At 35.4% G+C, this 10,095-nt stretch overlaps 1 protein-coding gene across 1 annotated transcript; it reads right to left on the bottom strand.

Moving 5' to 3' along the window:
• Positions 1–226: 226 nt before the first annotated feature.
• LOC127093869 (uncharacterized) lies at positions 227–1,299 on the bottom strand. Its single transcript, XM_051032767.1, has 4 exons — positions 955–1,299; positions 819–834; positions 553–717; positions 227–468 (listed from the first exon to the last, which is right to left on the bottom strand). The coding sequence occupies exons 1-4, from the start codon at positions 1,297–1,299 to the stop codon at positions 227–229; spliced, it is 768 nt and encodes a 255-aa protein (XP_050888724.1).
• Between the last annotated feature and the right edge of the window lie 8,796 nt (positions 1,300–10,095).

The raw sequence follows: 10,095 nt of genomic DNA, 5'->3' as shown, positions 1-10,095 counted from the left end.
ATATAAATTAAATCATACCAATTTTACTTCAAATGGACTACACACATTTGAGTGCACAATCTCAAGCTATGCAACATTCCTCACATAGCTGCTTTGGCACTTCAATCCTTGGAAGTACATATACCATCTTCTTCATATGCCTTAAGCTAAGACTTCTAAAATTAAGATGGACAAATCTCTGGTGCCAAACCCAATTTTCATCTTTAGTTGTGGCTGATGCAAGACACTAATGATCAAGCATATTTATGATGACCTTGAATGTCTTGTTGGTTGACAGAGGTGCCTTAAGAATTAGCCTAGATAATTCATCAAACTCATTGAGTTCCCTTCCTTCTAGCTTCATTGTGTAATTCTTGTCAAATAATTGACCTAAACTGATCATGTTACTTTCCATTGAAGGAACATACAATACATCATTGATGGTAGCTTCATGTCCATCCTTCTTTATCACCCTAATATTTCCCATTCCTTATGATGTAATAATGTTGTTGTCTATAAATCAAATTTATTTTTTAATTGATTCATCCAACTTGGTAAACTAGTTCTTGTTACCTGTCATATGATTGTTACAGTCTGTGTCAAGGCACCAAAAATTTGCTTTATTTGAAGAAAAATTTATTGCAGCCATCAAGATGACATCTTCAGCATCACTACTAACAACATGAGTAAGTTGACTCACACGCTTGTCATCACCATTGTCTTTGTTGAAGTAGTAGTCTAGAGCACAATGATCGAACTTCTTACAACAATAACATTGGACATGTCAACCTTCTCCTTGACTTTTTGATTTTGATTTGAACCATTCTTACTAGTTTTACCTTGACCTTTTGAAGCCTTACCAACATCACCATTATCATTTCACTTCTTCTTCTATTTTGCTTTCACTTTGTTGTTGTTTGAGGAGCTTTCTTTTATTTTCTTGAAGAATTTGGCCTACAATGCTTGTTTAAATACCTTTTTTTTAAAATTTATTTGTTTCAACCTCAACTCATGTGCCTTAAGAGATGCTTGCAATTCTTCAAGCTTCATCTCTAACAAGTCTTTAGACTCCTCAATGGCTACAATAATGTGATCAAACTTGGCTGGAAGAGCTCTTAACACCTTCTCCACCTTCTGCAATTCAGAGGTCTTTTCTCCACATGATTTCATATGATTTGTCAAAGTAACCATATTAGAGAAGATCTCAACAATTATTTCATTATCCTTCATCTGTAAGTTCTCATATTGTTTCCTCAAAAATTGCAGCTTCACTTTTTTAACTTCTAACTTCCACCATACAGTTTCTTGAGAGTATCCCATGCCTCCTTGGTTGTTTCTTGCTCGATAATCTTCTCAAAGATATTTAAATCCACACACCAATGGATCAAGAACAAGCCTTTCTCATCTTTCTTGCTTTTTTCATGATGAGCGACTCTTTGCGTCTTAGTTGCATTTGCCTCTAATGTCGAGAAACCATCATTTACGATTTCAAGCACGTCTTAAAATCTGAATATGATTTTCATTTGTGCACACCATCTATCATAGTTTTCTCCCTTGAAAACTGGTAGATTGATTGTGAATTGGTTGAAGATAGTACTTCCATTCATCACGTCTAGAAATTGAGGACCAAACTGGTGCTCTTGATACTAGTTTGTTAGGTAACTTATGTCTCAGGTTACTTGAAAAATGATGATAAAATAGGGAATTAGAGATTGATGAGAGAAGAGTATATCATTGGAATGAAATTGAGGAAATTAGATTTTTACAAATATGTGTTACATTCTTTATATAAGATCATACTACTAAGTAACTAACTAATTTCTAGTTAGTAATCACATGCATAACAAATATTAACCAACACATGTTTAAATATCAATAATCATTTACTAAACTATCAATAATAACAAATATTAACCAACAAATGTTTAAATATCAATAATTATTTACTAAACTATCAATAACCATTTACTTACTGAAATATTAATAATCACTTATGTACTGAAATATCAATATCCACGTGCAGAAAATCGAATTACACATCTAATAATTATAACACCCTCACTTGGAATGGAAAGAGACGATTAAGTTAGATTTTGTATGACCTAAGAATAACAAATATTAAAGTCTATATGGATGTGCTTATAAAGGTTTAATATAGTCTAAATATTTTATATTTGGTCTACCGATTTACTACCTCCATTTTTTATTATAAGTCACTTTGCGAAAATATTTTTTATCATAATATAAGTCGTTTTATAATATCAATGAATCATTAATGTTATTTTTCCTATTATACCCTTAAATATATATTATTCTCTCTTTTCAATTATGTCAATTTATCTTTCTAATACCATTAATGAAAAATAATCTTATAAAACCCTTTATAATTTCTCTTTTTTATACCACAATCTTTACATTTTTTAATACGTGTGAAAAGTAAACAATAACTTATAATAAAAAACGGAGGGAGAAACATCTTTCCATATTTTACGCCTAAATAAAAAGTGGGAACCGTATTTTTAATAAAATATATTTATTATGTATTGACATATTTATTTTCACTATATTATAAAACAATAAATATTATATATTAATTGAGAATAAAAATTTATTTTAGAATAAATATTATTCATAAATGATTCAATTATTCTGGTGTGAAAAAGGAATAGTAGTAAGTGTTTACGGTTATTCAGTAAGTGAAGAAATTTAATGGGATGATGAGTGGTGACAATACACAAAATGCTAATTTAGCATACTCAACGATACCAAATTAATTTATTCATCCATTTCTTTAAGTCAACTTTGCAAATAACTTTTGCTGCCAATCAATTGAGTTGTAGGCCAATCCCATGCTTTGATTCTTCACAATGCATACAAGTTACAACTTCAATTCACATGAATTTATTCCCCTTTGAATCAACCAATCACTAAAGAATACCAAAAGTCATAATTCACATTCCACTCCCCTGCCCAAAATAAATAAAACACGTTTCCGACCCACAAAAGTGGTGAAGGAAAAATTTAACTAATTTCAACCAAATGTTTTTTTAATGTTCGTCTAATGCTAGTACTTGTTTCGTTCAGGAATCAAAAATGTGTAGTCAAGTGGTGAAATAAAACGTAGAGTAAGTAGTTTTATAAGATTAATATTATAATACACGAAAGTTACTGAATTAAGAGTAGTACGTGTATAACAATAACTTGAATATTTGAAATGACGCAATTTAATATTTATATAATATAGATAGTTAAAATCACTCGCATATGATTCGACAGATCAGATATTAAAACATGATAGTATATTTTCGATACACCTATTTGTATTTTTTCTTTCAATATTTATTATTAAGTCTTTCTTCGTGAACCTTCTAAGTATCCAAAATGGTACTCATGTTATTTTTAAATATAAATCAAATAAATAGACAAGCTTTAACCAAAGAGTTATGAAACAAAAAGACATAATGTTGATAAGTTGTCTGCATCTAAGAAGCCATAGATCACCCACAAGAGAAAATGCCAAATGGTGGGACTATAAGAATCCACTTGTCATCAAAGTAACAAAAAGTAACAAACTTTAAATGGCATGAAATAGACATTTCCAAAATGAATTTTGTTGGTTTGCATAATCAGTAAGTACAATAGTACTTCTAGCTAGAACTAACCTAATAAAAAGGCTTTTTCTTTGAGGTAGGTTCCTAGAGGGTTCCTTTTTTTTTTCATCATCAATTTTAAAAAAAATTCACATAATTTCCCAATATGGGAAGTTAAGGTTTTGGTATCCTTTTATTTGAACTTTGTTGAGCTGGAATTTCTTGCTTCTTGCCCTAAAAAAGATGAAAAAGAGAGGCATATACCCTCTAGCTTTAAGTTAGTGAATCTTTTTTTCTATAAATTGAAAGAAAGAGTGTAATTGAAATTCCTTGAAGCCTTTTCCCCCGCGTTTACTTTACAGCTTAACTTCTTCATATTCCATTAGGCAATTGAATTTCTTTACACGTTGAAAATCTATAGAGTAAATGTAATATGATAAATTAATATACCTAATTAATCAATTATAATTGTTTAATCATTTTAAACAAATTAACTTTTACTATTTGAATTACTTAAAAATCATACATGTGATAATTTATAAGCTTAAATTTTCAAATTTTAATCCTTAAGTTTTCTAATTAACGGTTTGATTTGTGTTTCTCGAATTTCAATTGTTTGATTTTAGTCTCTTAAGTTTGTCCTTATTAATACTTGATAATCTCGCAGTGACACGTAGATTAAACTACGCTTACGTGACATTAAAAAAATTAAGTAAATCCTGACGTGACATAAAAATAGCTGATGTGGCAAAAAAGAGGGGGTGCATATGTTATGAATATAATAAGGAGAATGAGTAAGGCGGAAGACCACTTAAGCATGGAAACACCTGAACCAAACACTCAACCTATTACTACTACTTCTTCTTTATCGTTTTCTAAACCCTGTAAAAAGACAAATTCTCATAAAATAGAAAATCTTATTGAGTATTCTCATGTTCTAGAAGGTGCTCAAATTTCCGAAACAATGCCTCCTCTATTAAGTCCGTACAACATCTTCAAAAGACAAAGAAGTTTTACCAGATCCATCCGAAATCTTATATATACAAACTGCCCTCATATGAAAGAATACGTCAAGTCGTTTAGACTAGACCAATGTAGCCTAAGAGCTACGAACCAAGAGCAGCACGTAGATCTGAAGATTCCCAATTATCTCATAAATCACTAGAAGATTGAAGGATATACAACCTTACACTTTGGGGTTGTCAGGCTCATACTTTCTCTTCATGGAAGGAAGAACCAACCTGTCTTTTGCAAAATAGCTCTACTGGAATCAAGCTACCTCCATTATGAAAACGCAATGATATGAACTGTTCTAACCACACTTCATGCATGAAGTGTGCCCCTCACCATTTTTCCAAACTATAACATAAGTTTCAATGATAATACTTTATCCACGAGACTAAAAGTACAGGTCCAGATCACCGGATCTGACCAAGTGCCAGAAGCCATGTCAGTTACCCTTCATCACCAAATAATACACCGCTTACAAAACCACTTGATAAATCTGCCTCTTAAGGGTTGCTTTTCTGATTCACCATTGGTTGTCACCAACAGAGAAGAAGGCATGCCCTATATAGTTCAGATTCCGAGAAGGATCACAAAGGAAGAATTACCTCAGCTAATTCCCATTGAATGGATAATCAACTACGAGAGACTCCATGTTGACAGAAGACTTATCCAATCCCAAGAGGATACTTTTAAAAGATCCATTGACAAGATGGTCAAGACGATTTTCAAGAAGCCAGACGAAGGGTCGAGCTCAATGTCTCAGATCTTTCAGACAATGATGATCCAACTAGATCTAAAAGAAGACTGGAGTTCTGTCTATGCTGTTATAATTGAGGGAAAACCCATCTACACTGATAAAATAGATGGCCACTTCATCTGGGATGTTGATCCAAAAAGATATGACCCAGATTGTGATTGTTGGATGCACGACAATGATATTGACCGAGATATCATTCTTCCTAAAACATAGTAAAAAGGAAGGTTTAAACCCCCTCCTCCTCCTTAAAGGAGATTTAATCCAGACAATGGTCCATGGGTAGGAATCCATGGTAAAAAGAAACCCCTCTCTATCTACGAGGAATGACTTAAAATCCTTAGGAAAGAAGGATTGCTACCACCTGATGATCCAACTCTTATTACATGATCATCGATAGACCATTGTAAGTCACTACATCCTCTAGCTGTTCTCCAGCCAATTCCTTGCTTTATGTACTCAGCCACAACCCCAGAGTACGACCAACAATTTCCTGCTTTGGAAAAGAAGATGGATCCAATCACAGACAGAACATCTAAACCCTTCATTCATCCTAGTGAAGTCCAGCCCGATGAAAAACTTAAACCTTTAACTCCAGCTAAAGAAGTTCTAAATTGGAAATCTTGACAAAAAGGTGGATAAGATTGTTGATAAAATAGACGAAACAAATGAGTATCTCAAGGTTTTATCCCAAAAAATGCAGAAACATTATAGAAGCTTAAAAGCCCAAGTATCCCAATCAAATCGTGATTTGCGGCAGATGTTAGAAGAGAAAACTTTTGGTAAAACTTTTGACCAAAAGGAAAGAGAAATCAGAAATCTACAAGGCTAAGTAAAAGCGATAGGCGATTTCTTAAGGGTCTCTCATGAAATAAAACCCAAGCCTGTTGAAAACTCTTTCTTTGACCCTCTTGCTTTTCCTACATATCTCAAACAACCAAAAAGGCCTTCTTGATGTGAAAATAGCAAGTGTACTATTTTTCTCACTGTAGTAATAAAAGGGAAATTCCCCGTTTGTCGATCTCAAGGACTGCTTGACGATACAAAGTTTATAGATTGTTTCAATTAGACAAAAGTCTTTGGTTTTTGTGTTGTGGTGTAATTATACTACCAATTGCAAATAAATAAAACAAGTAAAAAGGTTGAACGAGATACAAATGAGAGAAGATTGCTAGGGTTCGGTGAATGAAACTTCTTGTAACAGATATAATTTATGAAGGCGTAGAACTATTCCTGTCAAATTAATTCCGGTCCTCAAGGGTATCTATTCCTAAGTCCTTAGTAATAGACCTTTGATTATGTAACCTAATTACTATGTCCATAAACAATTAGGTTCATACTCAAGCATTCACATATCAAGAATTACCGGTCAGATAGAAAATCCCTAGTCCTAGGTTATTTTTACTATCCAAAGTTCTTATCCAGGTCAATGAATAATTGCTGTCCAACTTACACTATTCATAATAATCATAATTCGTTGGTCCGACGAATAACGCATAAAGAACGGCGATAAGAACAAATTAATGGAAAAGAAGAATTAAGCAATACTTTCATAAACATCAATACTGTCACATTCAGAATCAGGGTCACCCCCTAGCAATGGGGGGTTTAGCTACTCATAATAAAAGTAAAAACAAAGATTAATATTGTTGTCATTACAGAATTTCGTGAGGAATCAATCTTCAATAGTCGGAAAACTCTTGAACATATGAATCCCTTGATCTTCCTTGAGTCTCCAGCTCTCAAAACGCGTATATTTTCTCTCCAAAATGTCCAACCCCCGGAAAATCGTGGTCTGCTCTCTTAATAGCTATTCAGTTGGATATTTCCTGAATTTGTGCTCCATACGCGTACTGCGCTGTCCCATACGCGTACTGCCTAGTAGGAAACGCGTATTGGACGTAACACAGCATCTGGTACGCGTATTGCCCAGCCTGTTACGCGTATTGCCCAAGTTGGTACGCGTATTGCCCAGGCTGGTACGCGTATCACCAGAAGCTTGTATTTTGGCTGAATTTTCCTTCCTCTGGTCATTTACGTATGGTACGCGTACTGGGCAGGTCCATACGCGTATCATATAAGGTCATACGCGTATGGACAGCAGGTTCTCCAAAAATTGACTTTTTCTTCCGTTTTCTTGCTCGGGCTCGATTTCTCATCTGACGTTTGATCCCCTGAGCTTCCAAACTAGCTTTTTACCTGCTGACATACCAAAAAGTGTAAAATATCCTCAAGAAACTCATCAGTAACAACACACTTAATATCATAGAATTGAGCTTATTTCTAACTAAAAATGCTTCAGTTTACACAGTTTACCTGATTTATTTACGGTTAAATAGTGGAATGTCTAGCATAAATGGTGACTGATCACAACCCCAAACTTAGCTTGTTGCTTGTCCTCAAGTAACATCTTATTACCATCAAAAATCATGTCACCCCAAACTTACTGTAAAACAGTTCTTACCACAATACTGCTGAAATCTTTCGCACTGGACCTCTTGATGTTTTTCAGGTTTTCTGATTCTTCCACATAGCCAACGAGCTAGAAACTCTTTCCCTCAGAGATATGACTTTACCTGTCAGCTTATATCACACTCTCACCAAGTCTCTCTGGGTTAAAGTTTTATCACTCTCAAATCACAATATGCAATATCAAATCAACAGTTTGAATAAATTCTCTCATCCTATCAACATGTACAATCACACACACTTTTTGAGGTCTTTTAGGGTTGTAACGGGGCTTGGGTTTAGGTAGGCTATGAAGGTGGAACCTAGGGTTTATGTTTATTGTATTTTTTTTTTTTTTTTTTTTTTGGTTCAGAGTACATGAAATCATTCTCTTACTACGTTTCTTTGTTATTATTCCTGTAGGGTTATGCAATCCTCTTTTCCTTTTATTTCTAGTGAATGTAGCATCTTTCAAAAGCTGTTCTTCGCTTTTCTCTTTCTTTCTTTTGGTTATTATTACTTTTTTTTTTCTTTTTCTTTCTTTTTTTTTTATATTTTTTTTTTTATTTTTTTTTTATACGACATTCACTTACTATTCATTGACTGCAAAGCTACCCCAAACTTAAAGGTTGCTATACCAACAGCAACCCCAAACTTAGATAGAAACGTAGATATGAACTCACTTCTCACATACTCTGAACAGGGTAAGATAGGTCCAGGGTCATGGGTTTAGAAAAAAAAACGGGTATATCAACAATAAATGATTAAAGGCTCAACGGGGTAAAACAATGGATAATAATAATAATAATGGGATGGCTAGAAAGGCTCTAGGTGATAACAAAAAACATGCCTCAGTGTGTGTATTCGTACAGCTAATAATAACAAAAGAACGTACGCAAACCAAGATTGATAAAGACATACCTGATATCGCTCATATGATAATAAGTGTTTGGCTTTTTATGAACTCACCAGGACGGGTTAAGCTGACTTGTTCTATCATACCTCTGAGTTCAAAGCTCATGCTCGTGGTTCTGATGTTAATCTTAACCAGTGCGTCCAATCATAAACAACAGTATCTAACGTCAGGGGACTGAAAGGGAGGATGCCCAAGTAGTTGGTGTAAGTGATCGCGAAACCAATAGCCAGACATAGTCACGTATCTAAGGAAATAAACAGGAAAATTGAGATAAACCAAATCACATTCATTAGAATTCGCCAACCCATAATAGGTGGTTACATCAAAGCAACAGAAATTAAAACTGCATAACTAAAAAAAACCAAAAATTACACAAATAAAACCAAAAGTACAAAAACAACAATCAAAGTCAATCACTCTGTCCACCGTCCTGCATGTGGGTATCAAAATTAATCATATCTGTCGGGTCCAAAATAGTCTGCCCTCGTGCGAATGCCGAGATAGGCGTCAATGTCTCTGTGTGACCCGACGGAGACTGCTGCTGCTGAGGCGGTGTCTGATGCGGTGGTTGCTGCGGTGGCTGCTGCGGAATCTCTCCCCCTATCTGCACTGGCTGGTTCCACCAAGGATAGGTGAACTGGCCAAAATGAGGGGCTGGAGGCGGTCCCGAGAATCTATCTCTGAAGCGCTGTGCCTCCTCCCACAGATCCGTCTGATGAGTCAGAACTCTCCCTGACAGCCCATACTGAAAACATAAGTCCTGCATCAAACAAAACTGGGACATCTGCATCCGATACTCTCTGGAGTTCTCATCAATCGGAGGAGGCTGAGGTGGCTGTGTTTCTGCTGTAGTCGGCTGAGCCTCCTGCTGCGGAGCACTGGTGCTTCCCTCCCTGTCTCGTGGTTGCCTCAGAGGGCGGGGCTGATCATCTGTGACCGTCCTCTCTTTCATCCAGTGGGCGTTCAGGGGTGCAGCTGGTCGCAACATCAGCGAATCAGAGAAGTCCGGGACACCCGCTTTCTTGCACAGCAGGTAAATCACAGTCGCATGGCCTAAGGATTTCTTAGGCGACTGAGCTATGTCATCCATATCAGCAGCTATGATTTGTCCAATGTTCACTTGTTTCTGATGCAGGATCTGATGGAGCAGTAAGGCACGTTCGGATATTAATTCTGACCCGCTTCGATTAGTACTCAGATTGTGATGAATGAAATAGGCCAAAGCCTTCGGAATCGGTGCTAGATCAACCACCATAACCTTTGCAGGAGAGATTTTGGACGTGGGTGCCCAATCGTGGCCTGGCCTAATCAGTGAATTTTTCATGTCAGCGTAAGGCCAATAGTTTTTGTCCGACCGTTTCATCTCATTAAACGGACAAACGGAATCATAAAACTTGCAT

This window comes from Lathyrus oleraceus, chromosome 6, assembly GCF_024323335.1.
Source record: "Lathyrus oleraceus cultivar Zhongwan6 chromosome 6, CAAS_Psat_ZW6_1.0, whole genome shotgun sequence".
Lineage (NCBI taxonomy): Eukaryota > Viridiplantae > Streptophyta > Magnoliopsida > Fabales > Fabaceae > Lathyrus > Lathyrus oleraceus.
This window is presented reverse-complemented; position numbering and strand designations above follow the sequence as displayed.

Coding starts and splice junctions, on each gene's coding strand:
- LOC127093869 (XM_051032767.1), bottom strand. CDS start 1,299: ATGGGATACTCTCAAGAAACTGTATGGTGGAAGTTAGAAGTTAAAAAA. Junction 469..552: donor CTGTAACAATCATATGACAG/GTAACAAGAACT, acceptor TTACATCATAAG/GAATGGGAAATATTAGGGTG.